The sequence below is a fragment of the Trachypithecus francoisi genome, unplaced genomic scaffold (genome assembly GCF_009764315.1).
Source record: "Trachypithecus francoisi isolate TF-2019V2 unplaced genomic scaffold, Tfra_2.0 Lachesis_group18, whole genome shotgun sequence".
NCBI classification, from domain to species: domain Eukaryota; kingdom Metazoa; phylum Chordata; class Mammalia; order Primates; family Cercopithecidae; genus Trachypithecus; species Trachypithecus francoisi.
The window spans coordinates 38,474,598-38,500,283 of NW_022681463.1; the positions used below are offsets into that span (position 1 = coordinate 38,474,598).

At 40.4% G+C, this 25,686-nt stretch overlaps 1 protein-coding gene across 16 annotated transcripts in view; it reads left to right on the forward strand.

Annotated features, from left to right (window-relative positions):
- The first annotated feature begins 3,609 nt into the window (after positions 1 to 3,609).
- MYCBP2 (MYC binding protein 2) overlaps positions 3,610 to 25,686 on the forward strand; it is a 299,211-nt gene continuing 277,134 nt past the window's right edge. For 15 of the 16 annotated variants that reach the window (XM_033177496.1, XM_033177499.1, XM_033177513.1 and 12 more), the window contains exon 1: positions 3,611 to 4,227. In XM_033177496.1, the coding sequence (XP_033033387.1) occupies positions 3,929 to 4,227 (299 nt within the window). In that variant the 5' untranslated portion in view covers positions 3,611 to 3,928. Of the gene's footprint in view, positions 4,228 to 25,686 lie in introns of all 16 variants that reach the window. The other variant, XM_033177503.1, reaches the window with a different exon arrangement.

Sequence of the window (25,686 nt, forward strand, 5' to 3'; positions counted from 1 at the left end):
GGGATACAATATATAATTTATGTTTAAAATAATTTCGATCGCCATGTTGAATTTTTCCCTTCAGCTTGGAGTATTAAATATATTATATGAAATATACTTTATTTTACAGTGCAATATATTTAAGAATGCATTATCTTATTACCCTTAAAAAGCGAAGGTCACTGAAGAGTAAAGCATGTCTTCACTCTTCAAGCCTTTTTTTTTTTTCTCCCAAATTGTTCTTAGCTACCAATTTTGTTTTTAAATTCCCCAATACATTGTTGTACAAATCCAGGAAACAAACGCAGACTTGACCACAGCATTTTCAGCAGTCCTGATGTATCTGATAATATACATACTTCCTGTGTTTGTAATCTTGTAGCTTTAGTACAATATTAACCTTTTAAATGAAATTAACAAACAACACTAATCTGTCCTCTTATATACGCGTTATGGTTCCTGTCCTGTCATTTACTACATCAGCACGGGTAGCTTCCTTTAAAAACAAAATCGTTAAAGACGAGAGTAGGAAAAATGTAAATGTGATACGAGTTCAAAAAGCTGTGGTCCAGGTTTGTAATGTTAAGTGGAAAAGAACGACTAAATTTGTGATCACAAGGTGAAAGATGAAGCCATAGTCTTATACATGGGCAGAGGCCAGAGAGATCTCTTTGCGAAATGAGCATACCAACCACAAAGACTAAAAAATACTACGCCCGTAATAAAATGGGCACAGGCAGGATTTGCCGTAGTTCAGTGCTATTCTTTGAGGGCGAATGTGTCGTAGGTGAACTGCTGTCTAGCCCATTCCGACACCCAAGCCGCCCAGGCGGCCCCCCACGCCCCCCCCGCCACCGGCTGCAGCCCTCCGTGTACACACAAACGCACACACGCCCAGACCGGCCGCTGGAGGAAACTAAGATGGCAGCGCCGAAAGCACGGGGGCCGTGCTCGGTGGGGTGGGGAAAGAAAAGCAAAGTCCTCTGTGTTTTTTTCATTCTATATAGGTCCCTCTCTTTCCCCAAACACATGGGCTGCGTAAGGCATTCAGCAGTAGAGCTCGCAGGAGCGGTGGGAGGGGACGCTTGCTTTGCATATTGCCAGAAACCCACGTCTCCGATCTGCAGCGACGGTTCAGGCGATCCTCGCGACTTGTGACCACACTCCCCTTCACGTCCCCTTCACAGCGGAAGTAAGGGTGCCTCCAAAGGCCTTTTTCTTCCTGGCATGCGCCCCACTCCCCCGCTATCCCAGGGGAGCCTTCTAAGGTGCCCAGCTGTCAAGGCGGTAGCTGTGGCAGTTGCGGGGACCGGGGAGCGCGCCGTGCGGAGGCAGGAAGAGGAGGAGGAGGAGGAGAAAAAACGCTGCACTGGCTATCAATTTAGAGGAGAGCGACCGCTGCCGCTGCCGTGGAAGGAAACGCTGCCAACCGCAACAGAAACGCCACCCTCGGATACCTAAGTGAGCATGTGTGCGACTCTGCGCACGCCTAGTTGCGCAGCTCAATGACACCGGCCTTTTTAGGAAGTTATCCAGTTTCCGGGTTTTGAGTATACCCAGGAGGCTCCGAAGGGGCCTGTCTGGGACTGAACAGCAGTAAGGATTGAAGCGAAATTAATGAATGGTGGGAAGAGCCCGGAGACCAGGGCAGCCGCGCGGGTCAATGTCCACTAGAAACTCTAAATGGGCAGTGACTGCACATTCCACCACCTGACCCTGCGCTGTAAATGTTTTCTGTGCAAGCAACATTCATTTAGCCAACATCTATTTCCCTCCTGTTTAGGGCTAGACCCTGTGCTAGGAGCCTGTGATGGTTGAACAGACACCATTGCTACCCTACAGAAAACCTAGTGTTTTGTTTAGTATGTGCTACCATTTGTGAAAATTCATGTGCCAAGTTGGACATCCTAGATCCTTTAAGTCCTCCCTCAATCTCATGTAGTGGGTATTCTTTTGAGCATTATTCAGAGGAGATATTTTGCCCAAAGCCAGACAAGTATTAAGTAGCAGAATCAGGATCCAATTCCAGGGCTGTCTGATTTCAGAACCTTTTAGCTACCCTGCTAGGTCTTGCAATAGTAATGGGCCCTCTCATTGCTTACCTGTCAGGCCTTAGAATTCTTAGAATTTAGCTGCCTCTACACCATTGTCTTGGCTCTCACTCCAGGGTGAGGGGCTGCCTGGTCAACACTGAGGTCTTTAACTGTGCTGAAGCATTAGGATAGAAATTTAGTCTAATAAATACTTACTGGATACCTAGTACGTGCAGAGTCCTGAAGTGGCTGAAGAAGACACAAAAACAAGCTCTGAAGGAACTTAAGATAGGTAAGGAAACAAGACAACAAAAACTTAACAGGACTAATTACAGTACTAAAATACTATGATTCCACATGTCTGTCCTTTGTTCCTATGTTTATCCCACTGCTAATTGTCTTTAAAAAAAATCTAAATGAAATCCATCTATTATTTAAAGCTTCAGAAAAAATGCATTGCTTTCAGCAACCTTCAACCCTAAAACTCGAATTTACTTTCTTATTCCCTGTTGTTTGCACTTCTCAAACACTAAGGAGGATTTTTTTTAATTTTTTTTTTTTTAAGAGAAGGTCATCTAAAGAAGAGGCACAGATATAAGAACTAGTACATAGATGAAAGATACAGTACGGGGATGACAGAACTTATAAATTATTTTGTCAGGACTATAAATTAGGCAACTCTTCAAATTGAGAGTCAAAGGATAAAAAGGTAGTAGGAATCAAGGTGCATTGGCACGTATATTTCTAGAGCATATACTTAGATGGGGTTTGTAGGTTAGTTTGGAACAAAGGACTGAGCACATGTTACTTTTTTATAGATAACAAGATCTGTGAGGGATCTGACATTTTCAGATGCTGTACAGTCTCAGTCACAATTATCGTTTCAGATCACATTCAAGAATTATCTTTAAAAATGTAAGTTTGGGCAGAAAAAAATAAGTAAATGGCCACTGCCAAGAGATAAAAGTGCACTCTTAGGTGACTGAGGAGTCAACAAAAAGAGTAATTTAAAAAATATTATTGCTCTGTTGAGAACAAGAATTTAGGAATGATTCTGGCTTGTAAATACTAGCCTATCTGTTAATTCTACTTTCACACACAAAAAAAGAATGTGCTAGATTACTACCTCTCTTTGTAAGTAAAAGCTATGTTAGACAAGCTTAAATCCTAATGACAAAAACCATCTAAAATAAGATCTCTAAAGGCACTTCTAATTGGGATGGTTTTCTCTGCCTTAAACTCAGCACAGTTAACCAGCACAGTTCACAGGAAATCTTCCTGTTGGGAGCAGAGCCTTGGGGATGAGGTAGCAGGAGTGCGTGCCACTCCTCCTCGGTCGATGGGCACGTTCCCGCTTGCTTTCTGGTCCTTGTTCTTCCACCTGGAGGGAACCTGAAGTCAAACGCCAGCAGCTGATAGCCTCCCCAGCACTTTCCTTACTCTTCCTCAAGCTGCCAGTAAAACCCGGAGAAGTGGATTGCTTCGGATTCCGCACCACCCAACCGCCGCGAGGCGGAGGGAGTGGTGGCGGAGAGGGGGTGGGGAGGGAAAGGGGCTGCAGTTACTGAGCATGTGCGAGGAGTGGAGCATGCTCTGTGAGGCCGGTAGCGTCCCATTGCGGGTAGCCCGGGCGGTGGTAGCAGTGGTGGCGGCGGCAGTGGCGGCACCGCCTCCTCCTCACACTCCTGGGGTGGCGGGGTTAGATGAGCGGCCCCAGTAGCGGCGAGGGCGGCGCGGGGGGGAGGAGGAGAAGAAGGAGGAGGAGAAGGAGGTCGCTGTCTTTGTAGTCTCCCTGCTGCGGGAGCCAGAGGCCGCCGCCGGAGCAGTCGTCGTTGGAAAAGGGCTGTGTGTGCGCGCGCGTGTCTGCCCGCCTGGCCCGCGGGGACGAGGCGGCGGCGGCGGCGGCGGCGAGGAGGATGATGTGCGCAGCGACTGCCTCCCCCGCCGCCGCCTCCTCGGGGCTTGGCGGGGACGGATTCTACCCAGCCGCCACCTTCTCTTCCTCCCCGGCGCCGGGGGCGCTGTTCATGCCGGTTCCCGACGGCTCAGTGGCTGCGGCAGGGCTGGGGTTGGGGCTACCCGCCGCGGACTCCCGGGGTCACTACCAGCTGCTGCTGTCAGGCCGGGCCCTGGCCGACCGCTACCGGAGGATTTATACAGCTGCGCTCAATGACAGGGACCAGGGGGGCGGCAGCGCTGGACACCCAGCCTCCAGGTGCGTCCCCAGGGTGCCCTTCCTTGCGCCCCATGCCGCGCGTGCAACCGCGTGTGTGTGTGCGTGCGTGTGTGTACCTGCGCATTTACTGAGCTTTCAACCCGCTCTGGATGTCGGCTGGTAGGAGCGCTTATCGAGATAGGAGGGTGCGGTGGCTGCAGTTTCTGCTCTAAGTGTGAGTGTGTGTGTGCGCGCGCGCGCCTATGTAGGGGGATAGTGAGGAGTGGCAGGGGAGCCTGTGATTCTGGAAAAGGCGATGGTGCTGGCCGGCTGTGACACGTGTGTGTATCGTTGAGGTAGGAGGTGGCATGGGTAGAGTGGGTAAGAGGATGATACACGAAGAGAATGGCAAGAGTGGCAAGGGAAGTGGCATTTTCAGTGTCTCTGCTGCAATGTTATTCGCACGTGCCCCCTCTCCCATGACATTCCTTCCAGCCCTTTCCACCTCCCTTCAATCTGCCTTTCACGAGTCATGGTATAGATTGGTTGAGTTTTGGATAGGCAGGCCCGAGGGATAGGCGTGAGGTCTGGTTTGAAAAGATTTATGAATAAGGGACGCAGACGGAAATCTATGTAGATGCGAAAGGTGTCTGAGAGATTTTTAGAGCTGTACTTTGATAACGGGGCCTTTTGGTCTTCTCGAAATGAGGTTGCAGTTACTCTTGTGATCTGATGTCCTATCGGCCATTTCTCTGCATCCTCTGTTCGATTTCCTCTGTTACTTACAGGCTTTAGAGTAGAGAGGGTTTTGTAGGGAAAAGGAGAAAACTGCAGAACTTCAGAATATGACAGCTGGTACAGCGCTCAACGGCCACTAGCTAGAAAATCTGAATAGCGCGTAGATCTCTCTCTTTTACTTAGGCTCACTACACCTTCAGCTTCCTTGATGTAGATGTTCAGTTAGTTTCATTTTCTTTTTCTTAAAATGTGGGTGCTTTTTTTTTTTTTTTTTTTTTTGCTGAGGGCTCTCCTATTGTTTTCTTTTCCATGCCCTTGCATGCCGCATACCCTGCAGGATGGTGACTGACTTGTTTCACCAGCTTTGACAGTGGGAATTGGGAGTTGGCTTCATCTTTTTTTCCCACAGCTTCTTGCAGTACATGGGGAAAACATAGTAGGAAACTGTCAAAATGAGTTAAAGAGTTTACTGTTATTTATTGAATGTGCAACTTATTAGGCAATTGTTAGATGTCTTTTTCTGCCATTATGAAAGGGACGAGGCAGTACGTCAGGTATTTGTAGTTTATCACTATGTATTATGGCTTATCTGTTGGAGAGAGTTGTAAAGATGGAGCTTCGCTCACGCTTTTTCTGGGTTAACCAGTCTTTTCATGTCTGTGATTGTTTACAGGATTGGGCACAGGAGTAGTTTTACCATATGGATGTAAACATATGTAACTACTTTTTGCTATCTGAACTGAAGGCCAGAATGGTACAAGTCTGTTTTTGCTAATGTTTTTGAAAATAGCATAAAACCACATGAGACAATTTGCCCTGATAATTAGGTATAATTTTGATCTGCAGATCTCTAAATTATGGCACCGCAGGAACATCTTTACAAACTCCTCTCAAAGAATTTAAATTTATTTTGCGTATGGTTTCCAGACTTATTTAATAATTTGTGACTGGTATATTCCTGTTTTGACTTTCTACTACTAGTGTAATATGATTTCTGTGTATCTAGAACTATATTAACAGTTTTAGACAAAATTAACATAGATTAATCACATAACATTTGTGAATGATTTTTTAGCCTTTGGTCCATTTTTGTACAAGCTGTCAATGAAAAGTAATGAAGAATTAGTTCAAGTATTTCGAGAACTACTCATGGAAATCAGCCTTACATTATGATATTGCCTGCTAATGCTTGTTCAACACATTATTGTTTACTAAAGTGCACATTATTTTATTACAAAAAGTAGCCTGCAGCTTCTCTATTGATGATTTGATTAAGAATTAAATCACATTTCTTATTTAAGATGTTGGGGAAAGTAGAACTGGGGTTTCAACTCTGAATGAATGATAGAATTATTTGTATAGGGACACTAGTTGAGTTAGAGGAGAAGATGAGATCATTTAGACTGAATGGAGGAAGAATAGAGAATGACGCTCTAGTGAGCATCAGGTTTAAAGGTGTGAGAGAAAGGAGACAGTGAAGGAAACAAAATCAAAATTAAGAAGAAAATCATGAGACAGTAGCCTCTGTGGCTCTAGGAGAGTGGATTGAAAATTCTCAGAAGTGGTAAATGGTGAAGAAAGTGAGAACAGTGTTCAGGTGATAACTTTTGAGGAAGTGGTGCGAATAGAGGGATGTGGTGAGGAGTGAATGGAATGTGTTTTTGGTAACTCAAGGGGATTTCAAAGTTGAGGGAAGGATATTCAAATATAGGAGGTTGGGTGGGATATGCAAATATGGGAGGCTAAGTGGAGAGACAGAGTGAAGAAGTGAGAGAGGGGATAATTGATGGAAAAGGTCAAAGGGATCTCAGGGACAGAGTAAAGGTGACAGGTGGAGAGGTTAGCAATTGAAAAAAGGAGCAGTTAACACAGAAGGAGTGGAGGTAAGTACTTGTAAATATAAAGACTGGGAGTTTATTGAGGATAGGAATCATATCCTGTTCGTTTTGAAAATCCCAATGTCTAGCACATTTTTTGGCATGAATTCTGTAAACATCAAGTGCCTGCTCTGTGCCAGGCACGATGTAGCGGTGAGCAAGATAGACAAGGTCTCTGCTGTCTTGAAAAATCCACTCCAATGCGAGAAATAGACAACTCATAATTTCACTTAGTATTAAGTGACTGTGAAGCCAATAAAACCTATTTCAGGTGATAGGGCAATTTGTAGTGGGGCTATTTTAGGTAACATGGTCAGGAAATGTCTCTTTGAGAGTTGGCATTTAAATTGGATTGCAATGATGAGGAGGCAGATGTAGAGGAAGAATGTTCTGGGAATTTATAAAGGCCTTAAGATGGGAACAAGCCTGTGTTCAAGGAACAAAAACATGATGAGTGAGTTATCAGTCAATGTCGAATGAATTAATTACTCTTTGCTTTAGGTGTACAGTTGAGAAGTTGAGAGTTTCAAACCTAATGGACTCAGTGACTTTGATGACAGTCTAGCAAAGTGGTTAAGAGCTTGGACACAGAAGCTAGACTGGTTTTGCATCCTGGTTTTGTCATTTGCTAGCTGTGTAACCTTGAGTATGTTACATAACTTCTATGCCTCAGTTTTTTAAATATGTAGAATGGGGATCATAATACGTGCATTGTTTTGTAGATTAAATCAATGTATGTGCTTGGCATGTTGGCATGTTGAGTGCTATGAAATATTAGTTACTGCTTTTTTTTTTTTTGCTGAGAGTGAGGGTTTTGGGGACTTGAAGAGAAGGCAAGGATCATGTCTTACTCTTTTATTTTTGGTCTCAATGACTGTGTAGAATGTGGGAATAACTCTTTCATTTATCCAGTGACTGAATAGATATATTTTTGGATGAATGAGGCCAATCAAAATCGGAACATTCTCTTGGGGAAAAGGGGTTGGACAGAAAATGTATAAAGGAATGTTTGATCTGTTCTGAATGTGAATGGCGGTATAGCCATGCACTTGGGAGGCACCATAGCACAGTGGCTAAATGTTAGAGCTCTGGAGGTAGACTCCCTTCAAATGCTACATCTCCCTTTTTCTATTTGTGTTAAATTGGGGAAGTTAATTAGACTTTCTTTGTCTGTTTCTTTACTTGAAACTTTATAGCGTTATCAAAAGGACATTATGTCTGCACCTGGTAAGTGCCCATTAAATGTTACCTGTTATTATTAAAATCACATTTAAAATTCCAATCAGTATGGCACTGTATGTTTTCTCCACACAAAATAGAAATGGAGAAAACCTAGTTGAGTTGATTTAGTTAACGGTTAAAGAAAAAATAAAAGCAAGGTTTTGGGGACAGTGTTTGACCATATGGTAAAAAGGAAAGTGATGCCAAGAGGGAACTGATAGACTGGAAGATAAAGAGGAGTCAGGGTATCTGGGTCCTGAAGTCGTAGAAGAACAATGTTACCGAAAACAACAGAGGGGATTGTGACCAAAATGGGGAATCTAAATTTAACCCCCGTAGTCCTTTCAGCTGCTTTATCTCTTTCTTGTTAGAAATGGTATTTGAGTCCATCCTTCAGATGCATGGGATTTTGGTTGTAAGAGGTTAAGTAGTCATTTTAGCAAAACTTCAGGGATTATTTTATTTATTTTGAGACAGGCTGGAGTGCAGTGGTGCGAACGTGGCTCACTGCAGCCTCAACCTCTTGGGCTCAAGTGATCTTCCTGCCTCAGTTTCCTCCAGGGACTACAGGCATGCACCACCACGCCCGGCTTGTTTTATTATTTTTTGTAGACACAGAGTCTCACCATGTTGTCAAGACTGGTCTTGAACTCCTGAGCTTAAGTGATCCTCCCACCTCCGCCTCCCAAAGTGTTGGGATTACGGGTGTGAGCCACCATGCTCAGCTTGTTCAGGGTTTATTACTTGGCACTAACCATTAGCCCTATAAAAATTTATAAGACACAAATTCATAAAACACAGATTCTAGACTTGAGTTTATTGTTTATCTGGGAGTGTAAGATACAAAGGCAGATACTTATAGAAGTGTTAAATGAAATGACCAAGAAAGTAGAACCTACTATGACAAAGCCATGGCATTCTAAGCTGGCTCAAAAGCGTGGGCAGAGATAGGAAAGCACAGTTTGTATGTAGATAACAGCAGGAATTCTGTTAGAGCTAGATTGCAGGTGTCATGAAGAACAATAGTGGAATTCATTCTGGAAATGGAGGCTTTGGCTAGGATGGGGCATCTTGAAGACCAAGGTAAGAGTTAGATTTTATTCAGTAGACACTGATCACCCTTGATGGTTTTAAGCTATGAAGAGACTTTACTTATTGCAGGAGTATGTCAGGAAGTAATGTGGGATTGAATCTTTATGTGTGCATTTGTATTTGTGCATAGGTAGTAATTTTCTTCATGTCACTGTTACATCAATGAAATGTGTATGGGTATAAACACATGTTAAGGCAAAATGCTCTGTTGGTATACTGGTAAGTAGAAATGTGAAATGAATTAGTTTCCTAACTCAAGAGAAGAGAAAAATCTTGCCTTTGGGCTTAAGAGGAAAATTAAAATATCAATCTAAAAATACTTTTGTCCTTTAAAATATTTGTTTAAAAAATCAGCAGAATAGCCTCACTTTTTTTCTTAAAAACCAGATTAAACATTTAGGTTTTCTGAGGAGGGGTTAGGTTAATTGAGGTTTAATTTACATATAATAAAATTCATCCTCTTTAAATGTTCATTTGAAGAATCCTGAAACCATCACCATAGTCAAGTATAAACTGTTTCCATCACTTCAAATAAAAAGTTCCGTCAGACCCCCCTACCCCTGGTTCCTGACCACCGCAAATCTGTCACTAACATTTTACCTCTTCTAGAATGTCATATAAATCTAGCTCCTTAAGGGCAGCGCCCCCAGGTATTGTTCATCTTTCTGTCTTTTATCTGTATTTCCTGTAAGTGGAAGTTAGACCTTAAGGGTTTATTGGGTGTTGGTTAGAAATGTTTTAGCAAGAATATTGTATATGGTGCTGGGTACTGCATGTTGCATTCCATCCAGAGGTTGTGAGTTTGTCTCACTATTTAATACGTTAAATCTGATTACTTGGGTAAGACGGTACCTACTAGATTTCATCTCTGTAAATGTATCTTTTTTCCATTTGTAAAGAGCAAGTACTCACAGGGTAAAAACTTGAGCACATTGTGAATATCTTTTACCTAATGCTTTTAGCATTTTTTGATAACCTTGTCTGAGTCAATAATTTCATTAGGGTTTGCAAAATGATGAATTAAAAAATAATTCTGTTATTTCTTATATATTTATTAGCTGGGACTCTTCTGCAAAGAAGAGTTTGCCTTCACTGAATGTCAATGAAATGTAGTTTCTCCTAATAAAGCAGCATAAATGCTTAATTCTCTTCCCTCATTAGCCAAATTGATGTAATAGTCCAGCGGTAGTGTGGCAGGTGTTGTGGTTAGCCATTCAGATCCCACTTTCAGGCACATGTTCCCCTAGCTGTTGGGAATATTGGCAGCTAAAACTGATTGCAGCTGAGTCCAACTCCACGCATTGCCCTGAGCCAAGAGTTACCTCCCCCAAAGTCATGCCTCCTCTTCAGGGGCAGTTTACATCTAATATCTATACAGTGTAGAGATATAAATGCCTGGCGCTTTTGCTGTAAGACAGGCCAACCTTGAAGTGTATCCCAACATCAGAGAGCTCCCCCATGGGTCTGGCTGAGGCCTTCCTGTTACTGCATTGCAGATCAGCCCCTTCCTCTGTTCAGTCTTATATCTTTCACTGCCCCACAGTTTTTGGTTCGGAGAGCACTCCCCAATAAACTTCTGGTGTGCACATCTGCATTTGAGAGTCTGTTTCCTGGGAATCCTACTACCCAAAATAGTTGGTGCCAGGAGTGGTCTCAGAAAGTAGACTTTATAGTGAGGTTTTGAAGCTGGATTATTGGCTGGCTGGCAATGAGAATCGATTCTGGTGCTAGATGGAGCACTAATACTGATAACGCTTGGCATGCACTATAGTTATGCGAAGTGTTAAAACTTTCACTGGTGGTGAATTGGAATGCTATTTCTGTGGAAGGTAATGCGCTGGTGGGTACACTAGGCTTTTGAGAAGTTCAGAAAAATTAATTGTGAGGACAATCATCAGATGGCTTTTGGTAAATAACATTGATAGACTGGAGAAAGATGATGCAAGGTGGAAGATAATTGGGGGCAAAATGTAAAAGGAAATTTATTTAGCAGCATGTAAAGAAACATATATACAGTAAGAGGAAAAATCTAAGGATTAGACCCAAAACTTAATTTTAAGGGTAGCAGAGCACCAGGGTGGGTAGAATTCTCTCTCAGCTATGCTGAGGTCAGTGTTCTGGTTGGGAAGGAATCCTGACCCTTAGGATGGGGCATCTGAGTGCACTTGAAAACCCTGAAACCCCAAATTTCCTCTTAACCCTTTGGGCCTGCAGAAGTGGCCTTCTTCTGCTAGCTAGAGGGTAGTTGCTTGAAGATTGTGCTGTCCCTCTTAACCCCAGCTCCTCCTGTCTCCCCTGCTGGCTATCACCAAACCAACAACTAGGGTTAAGTCACAAGAACACCTATTTCGGGGTGCTGGATCTGCAAAGAGAGGAAGGGACTGTACACACACACACACGTTCCCAAACTACACTGAGGCACCCTAAAGCACTAGCACGGACACACAAGAATGCCATGGGATATTTCATAATTTTAAAGGAAACACAGCAATATCTGTCACAAACTACTAGCTCGAGGTAGTTCACAGTTTTGACATTACTCATGCTATATTCCTTTTGATGACGTCATATTTTTGCAGGGTTGGATTTTTACTAGTTGTGATACAGATCAAGCACTGCACAAAAATCAGTGTGGAACAGGAAAAGAGGGTGGTGTGTTCAGTCTGATTTCAAGTTTGACAAGTTGTTCTGTGTCTAACAGGCACACATGTCCTATTATCAAGTAATTGAAGTTGTTTGTTTGTTTTGAGACAGAGTCTCGCTCTGTCACCCAGGCTGGAGTGCAGTGGCGCGATCTCAGCTCACTGCAACCTCTGCCTCCCGGGTTCAAGTGATTCTCCTGCCTCAGCCTCCTGAGTAGCTGGGATTACAGGCATGCGCCCCCACCCCAGCTAATTTTTGTATTTTTACTAGAGACAGGGTTTCACCATATTGGTCAGGCTGGTCTCGAACTCCTGACCTCGGGATTCGCTCACCTCAGCCTCCCGAAGTGCTGGGATTACAGGCGTGAGCCACTGCGCCCGACCCAGTATTTATAGTTTTTAAGAAGGAAACAAAAATATTTTTTCTTCCAATTTATACGTGTTATTTTTTCAAATGTCTACTCATTTGTTAGGACATGAATTCTTATTATTTGGATCTAACTACTTAATAAACACTACTGTTTGGTATTTCTTTTGGACTGTGAGTGCATGGAAAAATTACTAATGATGGCTGTGCATGGGCCCAATAAAAGGATTTTCATTCACCAGTGCTGATCTAGCAACTGCTGCTGCTGAATATCCAGCCTGACAGCAGCAGAGACCAATCATCCTTCAAGCAGGCCAACCGGTCCTTATCCTGTGGAAAGGACTGGGGTTCATTTTGATTGGATTTGAAACATATTCTGGGTCTGAATTTGTCTTTCGAGCAGGGTCTCACCCAGGGCTACTGTGTGAGGGCTTGCAGGATGTTTGATCCTCCAGCACAGGGATCATGTCAGACTAAGGAACCCACTCTTATTTATTTACTTTAGTTTATTTTTTGAGATGGAGTCTCGCTCTGTTTCCCAAGCTGGAGTACAATGGCATGATCTCAGCTGACTGCAACCTCTGCCTCCCGGGTTCAAGCAATTCTCCTACCTCAGCCTCCTGAGTAGCTGGGACTATAGGCGCACATCACCACACTCGGCTAATTTTTGTGTTTTTAGTAGAGACGGGGTTTCACCATGTGGGCCAGGATGGTCTTGAACTCCTGACCTCGTGATCCGGCCACCTCGGCCTTCCAGAGTGCTGGCATTACAGGCGTGAGCCACCGCACCTGGCCGGAACCCACTTTTATAGAATAGGAGAATCGTTTGTCCCATCTTGCACCAACCATCCAGAAGCTGATGACTTGATAGAGCAGTAAAACAGTCCTTTGATGGCACAACTGATGATGAGATCCTAGAGCTTGGGCATGATACCCTGTAAGGGTGAAGTGCCCATTCTCCAGTGTTCCCAGTAGGAAGAACACATGAAAGTAGGAGCGGCTCCGTATAGCATCACTCTGCGATTCACCTGGGCAGTTTCTGCTTGCCATCTCTATAGCTTTGATCGCTAGGGGTTAAAAGATCCTGGTTCTCAGAAGAGAAAGGTTTCCAACAGAGGGCGCTATGAGAATCTTGTTCTCTTTTAAGCTACAGCTGCCCCTGGGATTTGGGGCTCCTTTTCTAAATAAAGAAGTCACCAGGTCAGGCATGGTGGCTCACGCCTGTAATCCCAGCACTTTGGGAGGCCGAGGCGAGTGGATCACTTAAGGTCAGGAGTTCGAAACCAGCCTGGTCAACATGGTGAGACCCTGTCTCTATAAAAATACAGAACAATTAGCCAGGTGTGGTCCCAGCTAATTGGGAGGCTGAAGCAGGAGAACTGCTTGAACCTCGGATGTGGAGGTTGCAGTGAGCTGAGATCGCACCACTGCACTCCAGCCTGGGCAACAGAGCAAGACTCTGTCTCAAAAAAAAAAAAAAGTCAACATTTGGACAGAGTTAATGTCCTTGTTCATGTGGAGGAGATAGGGCTGTGTTCCACAATGGAGCATGGAGGTTTGGCACACGGGTGATCTATAGGTAGGTGTCTCTTGGTACTTCCTTGTCCAGTGTTTCTGATAAATGGACATGAGAAAGGCCCAATGACCACCCCATGAAGTCAGCCACCTGGACCAGCAGATATACCAGCCATAGATTAAAGGAATCTAGAATGGCTAGTAGAGAAGGGTTGTCGATATCAATTTTACCATCTGTAGTGGCTGGGACTGTGGTTTGACCCACTTTCCTTCCTCTGGAAAGTTTCTCCAGGAAATGACACTCACCAGAATTCTGGAGGAACTTTTTCCATGCCTTATTTAAAGCAAGTGAATCCTAATCATATAATAGGCAAAATATAGTGAATCTTGTAGTGTGGAACTCAGAGCCCCTGCCCAGCACTGATGTGCTCATTCCTCCACAACTGCTGGGAACATTGGTTGGCTACAGACTCTTGCATAGTTCCAATATGGGCATTGCCTTTGGCTGAAGAGAGCTGCCTTGCGCTAGGTGATGGATCATTCTTGAGGGCAGCCTGCATGAACTGGTTGATCGGGGCATTTTATGGTTTTTAGTGCTACTATAACTAGTTTTTCCTATTTTTCAGTTGTTTGATATGAATGTATAACAATACAGTTGCTTTTGTATGTTAACTTTGTATCTCTGATCTTTTTAAGCTTATATATTAATTTTAATGGTCTTGTAAATTCCCTGGGATGTTCTGTGTAAATAATCATATTGTCCTTCTTTCTGATCTCTAGGTTCCCTACCCCTCAGCACCTACTTTATTCAAATTAGAAAAGCCTCATTCTTCCTTGTTTTCAATCTGAGAGAAAAACAACTATAAATTAATCTTACAGTTTTTTTTAATCATTAAGTATGATATTAGCTGTAGGTGTTTCAATGGCCTTTATCAATTTGAAGATATTCCCTAGTATTCCTACTTTGCTGATAGTTTTTATTTTTTATATTTTATTTTATTTTATTTTTTGAGACAGAGCTTCGCTGTGTTGCCCAGGCTGGAGTGCAGTGGCATAATCTTGGCTCACTGCAGCCTCTGCCTCCCAGGATCCAGCAATTCTCCTGCCTCAGCTTCCTGAATAGCTGGGATTACAGGCACGTGCCGCCATGCCTGACTAATTTTTGTATTTTTAGTAGAGACGAGGTTTCACCATGTTGGCCACTCTGGTCTTGAACTCCTGACCTCAAGTGATCCACCTGCGTCAGACTCTGAAAGTGCTGGGATTATAGGCGTGAGCCGTCACTCCCAGCCTGCTGATAGTTTTTAATTATAAATGTGTATTGAATTTTGTCAAAGCTTTTCCTCCACCTGTTAAAATGATCATATAGTAAAAGAACAAAGGAAAATTGAATTACATTAATTAGTTTTTGAATGTTAAATCAACTTTGCATTCCTGAGATAAAACCATCGTATTTGGAATATATTACTGAATTTGATTTGCTGATATTTTGCAAAGAATTTTCAGGTTTATATTCGTGAGGGATATTGGTCTGTAATCTTTTTTTTTTTTTTCTTGGTAATTCTGTCAGGCTTTAGAATTAGTTATCCTCGTCTCATAAAGTGAGTTACATAGTAATCCTACCCTACCCAGTGCTACTCAATTTTTAAAATGTTTGGGTAAGATTGTTGTTATTTCTTCCTGAATGTTTGATAGAATTCACCAGTGGCACCATCTGGTCCTGGAATTTTATTTTGGGGAAGCTTTTGACAAATTCACTTTCTTGAACAGACAGAGGGTTATTCAGATTTTCTGTTGTCATTCCTGTCAATTTTGGTAACTTTTTTTTGGAGAAATTCATTCATTTCATCTAAGTTGTTGAAGTTTTTAGTGTGAAGTTATCCATAGCATTCTTTTATTATCCTTTAAGGTCTATGGGATCTATTGTAATAACTCCCTCCTCTGTTTTTTTTTTTTTTAATGTCTTTGAAGAGCAGTCTTAAGTTCATAGCAAAATTGAGAAGAAGGTACAGAGATTTTCCATATATCCCTTTCCCCCACTCATGCATAGCCTCATCCATATCAACATCCCCCACCAGAGTGGCATTTTTGTGGCTGTTGTTGAACCTCCACTGACACATCATAATCACCTTCAAGTCCAGAGTTTACATTAGGGTTCACTCTTGGGGTTATACATTTTTTGGGTTCAGAAAAATGTATAATGACATGTATTTATCACTGTAGTATCATACAGAATATTTTCACTGTTCTCAATATCATCTGTGCTCCACCTATTCCTGTTTCTCTACCACTCAACCCCAGGTAATCACTTACTGTCTCCATGGTTTTGCCTTTTCCAGAATGTCACATAGTTGAAATCACACAGTATATGGCCTTTTCAGATTGGTTTCCTTCACTTAGTAATGTGCATTTAGGTTCATTCTTTTTTTGTGTGTGGCTTGATAGCTCATTTCTTACCGCTGAATAATCCACCATCTAGATGTACCACAGTTTATTTATCTGCTCACCTATAATTTGGTGAATCTGGAGGACAATTTGGTTGCTTCCAAGTTTTGGCAATTATGGATAAAGCTGCTATAAACATCTGTGTGCAGGTTTTCGTGTGGACATAAATTTTCTTTTTAGAAATTTACAAGTAACATTGTATGTTTTTATAATGTACAGCATGATGTTTTGAAGTACATATACATTGGGGAATGGTTAAGTCTAGTGGATATGTTTTCAGCTCCTTTGGGTTAATACCAAAAAGAGTGATTGTGGGATCCTGTGCTAAGAGTACGTTTAGTTTTTGTAGGAAATCACCAAACTGTCTTACAAAGTGGCTGTTTCAGTTTTCATTTCCACCAGCAATAAATGAGAGTTGCATTAAATCCTCACCAACATTTGATGTTGTCTATGTTCTGGATTTTGGCCATTCTGATAGGCGTGTAGTAGAATCTCATTGTTGTTTTTTTGCATTTCTCTGATGACATATGATGTGGGACATCTTTTCATATGCTTATTTGCCATCTATGTATCTTGTTCGGTGAGATGTCTGTTAAGGTCTTTGCCCCATTTTTAATTGAGTTGTTTGTTTTCTTATTGTTAGAGTTTTGAAAGTTCTTGGTATTCTGTGAGGGTAAAACTGAGGAGATGGGGAAAAAATTTCTTGGTATTTTGGATAACAGTCCTTTATCAGATGTGTCTTTTGCAAATATTTTCTTCCAATCTGTGCCTTGCCTTCTCATTCTCTTGGCATTGTCTTTTGCAGAACAGAGGTTTTTAATTTTAATATTCAGCTTATTAATTTTTTTAGTGGATTGTACCTTGGTGTTGTATCTAAAAAGTCATCTAGGTTTTCTCCTGTGTTATTTTCTAAGAGGTTTATAGTTTTGCATTTTACTTATAAAGTCCGTTTTCCATTTTCAGTTAGTTTTTGTGAGGGTGTAAGGTTTGTTTCTAGATTCATTTCTTTGTAAGCGGTCCAAAGAACCAACTTTTGGCTTTCTTCATTTTCTCTGTATTGATCTGTTTTCTATTTCATTGGCTTTTCCATCATCATTGTAATTTATTTCTTTCTACTTCAAGTTTACTTTGCTGTTTGTTCTAATTTCTTAAGGTGGAATGCTAGGCCATTGATTTTAAATTTTTCTTCCAATATAAGTATTTAAAGCTATGAATTTTTATCTAGACTGTGCTTTAGTTACATCCCACAAATTTTGATTGCTATATATTTGTCATTTAGTTCAAATTATTTTCCAATTTGTTGTTTAAAATTATTATAACTTTCAGATACGGTGTTTTCTTACATATTAGTATATTACTGTTTTTACTTTCTAATGTAAACCTTGTATGATTTTGATCTTTAACGTTTATTGAGATTTGTTTTATTGCCCAGGATATGTTCTGTCTTGGTGATTGTATCATACACGCTTGAAAAGAATGTGTTCGGTCATCTTTGGACATAAAGTTCTCTGAATGTCAGTTAAAGTTGCATGATAAGTGTTGTTTGGATGTTTATGTTTTTATATTTAAAGTTTCTCCTCTTAGGCAACTAGTACAGAATCTTGCTCTTAAAAAAAGAAATCCACTGTCAATTTTTGCCTTTCAATTGGAGTGTTTAGATCATTAATATTTAACATGATTAATTATTGACATATTTACCATATCAACAGTGATAGGTCTGCCACTTTATTGTCTTCTGTTTCTCTTTTTTTGTTCCTTTCTTCCTCTTCTGCCTTCTTTTGGATTATTTTTTAGTATTTCATTTTAGTTGATCTGTTGGTCTTTTCTGCGATATCTCTCTGTATTTTTTTTATGCCCTAGGGATTACAGTATGCATGCCTAACTTTTTACAGGCTACTTAGGGTTATTATTATACGAATTCACTTAAAACATAGAAACTTTGCAACCATACAGATCCTTTTATTCTCTCCTCCCCCACAGACCTTTATGTTATAGTTGTCATGCATACTATACTTTGCAAACCTCACCAATGTTATAGTTTTTGTTGTTGACAGTCACGTATACTTTTTAGAACTTAAAGGAAAAATCTAGTATTTTGTGTTTTCCTATATATTTATTGTTTCTATTGCTCTTTCTTCTTTCCTGAAGATACAGCATTTCCTTTCAGCCTAATGTTGACCTTAGCTTTTCTGGCAGATCAATCTGCTGGGGATACATTCTCTTTGTTTTTCTTTGAGAATGTGTTTATTTTACTTTCATTCCTAAAGGATATTTTAGGTGGATAGATAATTCTGAGTAGATACTTGCTTCCTTGAGCACCTTAATGATGCCATTTAGCTGTCTTTTCACTTCTCTGATTTCTGGTTAAAAATCTTTGTAATGTAAACTTTATTCCCCTCTATGTAGTGTGTAATTGTTTTCTAGCTGCTTTCAAAAATTTTTTCTTTGTTTTTGGTTTTCAGCCGTTTAATTTAATGTGTGTCTAGTCATTTTCTTTGAGTTTATTCTCTTTGGAGAGTACTGCGCTTCTCAAATCGGTAAATTTTTGGCTTTCACTGAGTTTAGAATGTTTTCTGCCATTGTGTCTTTCTTCTTAACGTTTCAAGAATCTAGCGGCAATTATGATAAAACTTTTGATATTGTTTCACAGGCCTCTGACAGTTCAGTCTCCTCCTATCAATTTTTTTTCTCTGTTTTTCAGATTAGATTATTTTTATTGATACCCATTCAAGTTCACAGACTCTTTTCTCTCATCTCCATTTTCTTATTGAGCCCAACCAGTGAACTTTTTATGTATTGTTTATTTCACTTTTAACATTTACATTTGGTTAAATGTGAAAAAAAAAAAAAAAAAAACTTCTTTTTCTCTGCGGAGAACCTCTTTCCATGCCATTCAGTTGTCCTTATCTTTCCTCGATGTAGCATATAGTGGTTACTTTCCAGTCATTGTTGGATAATTACAACACGTGCATCGTCTTAGGGTTGGCATCTTTTGATTGTCTCTTCCCTTGAAGTTGTTCACATTTTTCTTTTGCATTGTGAGAATTTGGAGTTATATCTTAGACATGGTTAATGTTATATTTTGTAAACTCTGGGGTTTATTATAATTCCCTGGAGGATGTTGTGTTTTTTGTTGTTTAGGGGATCCCTTTCTGTGTCTTTCTCTTTTTCAGGACTTCCTGCACATTTTCCATCATATCAGTTTCTTTTCTCAGTTCCTCTGGCCAGAAAGAGTTTTAACTTGGACTTTTCGCTTCTGGGTTGTGGCCCTGTAATGCAGTGATCTCTTCCTGGCCTTCAGGCAAAGCTGTTAGTGAAAGGAGAAAAACAACCAAACTGGGAAATTTACTCTTCTGTGGATCACTTTTCCAAGTTTTGACTCCCCTCTAGAATTTGCTTTTATTTGTTTTTCAGAGTTCTGAAGTATTTTTTCTGTCTTTTTAAAAATTTTGCCCAAAGTAGTTGTAAACAGTAGGGAAAATAGGCCGTTTTGGGGTTTATGCCAATGTGCTGGAACCGGAACTGTCTTATCTGGCTTTTAAAAAAGATTTTCCTTTTTATTGATTTTTAGCAGCTTGACTGTATTGTACCTAAATATGGTGTGTGTGTGTGTGTGTGTGTGTGTGTGTGTGTCTCCTGCTTGGTATCCATTGAGTTTCTTAGATCTGTGTGATGTTAATTTTTATTTAACTTGCAAATTTTGGTCTTTATTTCCTCAAATATTATTTCAGACTCAATTTCTTATTTCCTTCTGGGAATCCAATTATATATATATATATTTGTATATATATATGAGATACTGTTTGATATCATGTGTGTCTATAATCATATATATGACATATTTATATGACCAAATAGTAAATAACTTAGACTTTATGGGCCATAGAGTCTCTGTTGCAACTGTGCAGCTCTGTTCTTTAGTTTGAAAGCAACCATAGACAATATATATAAATGGATAAGCATTGCTGTGTTCTGATATCACTTTATTTACAAAGATAGACAGGAAGCTGTTTTTTGGCATGTAGACTATATTTTGCTGACCCCTGAGTAGGTGGTAATAGTTGCTGGAGCTACATTGTGAATTCAGGGATAAAAATCAAAGAAGTGCAAAACAGAAATGTTGGAAATAGCTGAAATGTAGGGAGCGGGGTGTATGAGAATGAGGAGGTGGGAGATATGACTAGAAAGATACGTTAGGACCAGGTTATTATGTTCCATGTATTGCTTTATTTGAAAATAGTGTGGAACAATCATAAGGTTTTTTTGTTTGTTTTTTGTTTTCTTTTTTTGTTTTTTTTTTTTTGAGACAGAGTCTCACTCTGTTGCCAGGCTGGAGTGCAGTGGGGTGATCTTGGCTCACTGTAACCTCCACCTCCTGAGTTCAAGAGATTCTTCTGCCTCAGCCTCCTGCGTTGCTGGGACTACAGGCACCTGCCACCACTCCCAGCTAAGTTTTGTATTTTTAGTAGAGATGGGGTTTCACCATGTTGACCAGGATGCTCTCCATCTTTTTACTTCGTGATTTGCCCACCTTGACCTCCCAAAGTACTGAGATTATAGGCGTGAGCCACTGCGCCTGGCCAATCATAGGTTTTTTAAGTAATGTAATGGAAGAGTTAAACTTTCAGTTTATAAAGATAATCTCTAGTAGCATTATAGAGGATGAATGAAAAGGAGCAGATCCCCAAAGCAGGGCTACCTTTAAAGAGGCCGTTGCAGTAATTCTGACGAGTGAAAATAAATGCTGAGAAAAGAGAATGGGAATAGATGGAATAAAGTGGATTTGATGATATATTTAGCAGGTGACTAGATCTCAAGTGCAAATATAATAATGACTTTCATCTGGATAGAAAGAGCGGAAGAGCTAGTTTCTCAAGAGTCCATTCTTGGGATTCTTCTCTCTGAATTTTCTTCTTTGATTATCTCAGGCTTATGATTTCAGATATGCATTTGATTTCCTGGTGTGTGGTTTTTAGGTAAAACCTCTTTTCTTGGGCCGGGCGCGGTGGCTGAAGCCTGTAATCCCAGCACTTTGGGAGGCCGAGACGGGCGGATCACGAGGTCAGGAGATCGAGACCATCCTGGCAAACACGGTGGAACCCCGTCTCTACTAAAAAATTCAAAAAACTAGCCGGGCGAGGTGGCGGGCGCCTGTAGTCCCAGCTACTCGGGAGGCTGAGGCAGGAGAATGGCATGAACCCAGGAGGCGGAGCTTGCAGTGAGCGGAGATCCGGCCACTGTACTCCAGCCTGGGCAGCAGAGCGAGACTCCGTCTCAAAAAAAAAAAAAAAAAAAACCTCTTTTCTTAAGCTCTAGCCTGTATTTTGAAAAGTCTACTGCTAGGATTCTCTCAGTCCTGTTCAGATACATTATGTTCAGTATATTCAAAGTCTCCTCGTGAACATACTGTCACTCACAAACTGCCTCTTTTCCTTTAGGCCAGTGAAACTGAAGTCTGAGATAGGTCCTTGAAGTTGGCAATAAGAAATTATAATGAACCAACACCCACTCACTATACCTCGTTTTTCAGGAGGCAGGGAGAAGTCACATTTCAGTGGGAAAGTGAGGCAGGACATGGGAGTATTTAGAAATAGTGTTTAATAGTGCTTAAAGGGAAAGAAGGGAAGCAGTAGCTTAAGGAAGGAGACAAATAATTAATTTATCTTTTGGATTAGATACCTGTAGCAGATGTTCTTAGTGTCCTAGCCATATCCCTTTGGCATCTATTTGCATGCTGTCTTCTGCAAACATCTATGACTATCTGCCTGAAAAGAAACACACTTGGCCTGTGTGCAGGGCAACTCACACATGCCAGAGAGTTAATGCCTTCAGAAAAACTTTCCACCAGTGATGGATGGGGAGTTGGTAGATAAATACCTTTGTCTCACTTGCATTGGGATAACTGAGCCATGTTTTCTGCTGTCTACCAGAGTTCTCCACTGGATCAGGCCCTAGTTCCCCATCAGGGTAACTGGCTTCATAATGTGTCCTTTCTTGACTTCCTTCTTTTCTCTGTTTTACTCTTGTTTTCCCTACTGGTGTTTTTCCTGGGATCACCTCTCAAAATAACTACTGCATTTGAATTCTTGAATTGAGGTCTGCTTCTGGGGAAACCCAAACCAAGGTAGACATTTGAATTTGGCATGGGAATAATAATAACAATGTGTTTAGCACTTACTAAATACCAGGCATAATTCTAAGTGTGTCATCATCCAATGGGAGAGGTACTGTTTTCACTCTGTTTTATGGATGAGATAACTGAGGCACAGAGAGGTTAAAGTAACTGCCAAGATCGCAGTGCTGGTAAATGACAGAGCCTGTATTTGAACTCAAGTCATTTGTTTCTAAATTCTGTATTCTTAACCTATCTTGACCTCGTAGACTGAAGGAAAAGGGCAGGGACAGTAAAAAAGAGAGAGAGAGAATGGGAATAATTAATAGAAGACGGCCTTGGGGTGGAGATCATTTCAAGGTGGATAGAAGAAAAGTAAAGGGAGTGCATTTGTAATGGTGTCTCTGTTTTATTGGTTAAGTAGATGGTCAGATTCTCTGCTGTGAGTTGATGAGTAGGGAAAGGATTTTGAAGTAGTGGGAAAGGTTCTAATTTTCATGGTAGATGTACCTTGATAGAGAACTTAACTGGCTCTAGACCAGCAGTCTGATGATGTTCAATAACTCCAATAGCTATTATTGTTTAGGGTTGTTATAGCTTATTGAGCAAGATTTGTAACTAACTGGTGTAGAAGTATATATAGAACATGAGCAGACAGCTCACATTAGAAGTGGTATATGTAGTAAAGGCTTAAGGGACAGGAAAAGGAAGAAAAAGGAGCCAGTAAAGAAGACTGAGAAGGAACCATCATCAGAGATAGAAGGAACACTAAAGTAGGGGTTCTAGAAGCTGGTTGGACAGGGGGCAGGGATGTAAAGAAGTAGGCACTGTTTGGTAGTTATCATATGTGGGAGAATGTGAAGGATAAAGACTGAAGATGGGCAGTTGAATTGGCAACTAGAAAGTTTGCATATTGAGACGTCTCGCAGACTCGCGTGAGTTTGATAGTAAGGTGTTAAAAAGTTCAACACAGTGAAGTTTTTTTTTTTTTTTGGAGACAGGGTTTCACTTTGTCATCCAGGCTGGAGTGCAGTGGCATGACTGTAGCTCAGTGCAGCTCTAACTCCTGAACCGAAGTGATCTTCCCACCTCAGTCATCTGAGTAACTGGGACTACAGGCACATGCCACCATGCCTGGCTTTTTTTTTTTTTTTTTTTTTTTTTAATAGAGATGGGGTCTTGCTATGTTGCCCAGGCCAGGACCATTTTTTTCTTCAAGAAATTTAGTGATGAAGAGGGATAGAGGATTATTTAAACTTTTTTCCCTTTTTGAATGGGAGAATGACAGTAGGTCTCTAAGGTTAGAAACCACAGAAAAGAGCATAAAGGGTAAACAAAGAGAGGGATGTGTTGTTGAGCAAAATCTCAAGGATGGTGAATGAAATGGGATCTAGTGTATGAGAGTGAGTGCATTCTTGGATAGAGTAAGGGCTGTCTCTTTTGGGATGGGGAAGGAGGAAGTTTCAGATTTGAAAAAGGTCTCAGGGACATATTTTTAGCCTTTTTATCTTTCTGTGAAGAATTCCAGGTTTTTTTTCTGATCTCTTTTCTAGATCTTAAATTTTCTATTCAGCTGTGTCCTGTACACTTAAACCCACCTATGGAGTCTGTAGTGTCAGTTATTTTTCATGTCTAGTTTGATTTTTTTTCAAATGTGCTCGGTTGTTCCCATTCCCTGCAGATATTTTAGCGGTAGTCTTTTATTTCTTTAAATTTGATAAACATATTATTGTTACAGTCTTGCAGAAAATCCCACCATCTGAAGTCTATTTGGGTATCTTTCTGTTGCCTTGTTCTGCTCTTCTCACTCAGGGTGCCTTGTATCTCTGTGTGCCTAGTTATTTGCTTGCTCTCATTCCTTTTGTAGTTCTCTGAGGCCTGGGATGAATAGATTGTCATTCTTGCTATCACTAGAAAGTATTACAGTTTTACAATTGCTTCAAGGCTTGAGTTTCCCTGGCCTACCTAGGCTATGTTTACTTAGGGTACAAATATGTATGAGGCTGGGTCTATAGCCACAACTTTTCAGAGACTTCTCCCCTCACTCATGCTCCCCTCCACGTTCCCCTACCCTCTTTTCTTTTTTCTTCTGCTGCTCTGCCCATTGCCAAGGTAGCTTTATTTATAGTCCTCCTCCCACGTGAAGACTTCCAAATAAGATCAAGAGACTGAAGCTATGTATAAGAAATCTATTTGCATCTTTCCCCTAAATCAAGTTGAACTGTTAAAAATCTCTTTGTTATTACTAATTAGCAGGCTAGGTTAAGTAAATAAAAGTTTTCTGCTTAGTAATGAGACAACTATTCCTCCCTAATTTATTCATTGATGCTTGAACATAATGGGAGTATCATTACATTAATTACACAGAATGAGTCTGGCTTCTATGGAAAAGTTTCAGTTTATATAAGGTGCTTCATAGATCAATTTTTAAAAGTCTTGTATCCAGTGACCTTGATAATTCACTTGTTAATTCTTTATTTGTGGTTATTTTGTATTTTCTATAAATATAATTATCTACAAATAAAAAATGCTTTACTTTTAATTTTTAACCATTATGACTTTTATTTCATTTGCATCACTTACTGACCTTCAATATTGTGTTAACAGAAGTGGGGATAGTACAAATCCTTGCATTTTCCCCCCATGCTTAAGTGGAAATATTTAATTTTTCAACATTCAGTATAATTGAATACACTGTTAAAAGTAGGTTTTTTGTAGACAATCTTTATTAGATTTAGTAAAATCTGTTCCTGGTTCATCGAGGAGTTTCATCACTAGTGATTGTTGAGTTTGAAAAATACTTTTCCTGTTTCGATTAAAGTGATCATATGTTTTGTTTCTTTTGTTCTCTTATTATATTGAATTATGTTGATTATGTATTTATTCTTTCCGTATGTTGTTAGACAAAATTATTTGTAGGTAAATGACTCTCTCTTTTTTTAAAAATAAAAGGGATAATTCACATACCATAAATTCACCCTTTTAAAGTATACAACTTAACTGCTTTCCAGTAGATTCTCAAAGTCATACAACTAAACATTTTTGTCACTCCATAAATCCCAAAGCTATTAGCAGGCAGTTTCTATTCTCCTTTCTATCAGTTTCTGGCAACTACTACTTCCTGTTTTTATGAATTTGCCTGACTAGACATTACATATAAATGGAATTATACAATTTATGACCTTTTGTTGCTGTTGTTTCTTTCACTTAGCATAATGTTTTCAAGGTTCATCCACGTTGTAGCATGAGTCAGTACTTCAGTTCTTTTTTTATGGGTAAACAACATTCTCTTATATGGAAGTTCTACACTTTTTATATTCATTAGTTGGTGAGCATTTGGGTTGTTTCTACTTTTTGGCTCTGAAGTATTTTTGCTTCTATATTCATAGGAGATACTGGTCTGAAATTTTTGTATTTTGAAATGTTCTCTTCAAATTTTGTTATCAGAGTTATGCTTGTCTTATGAGTTGAGAAATGTTTCTTCTTAGACTCTGAAAGAGTCTAAGATTG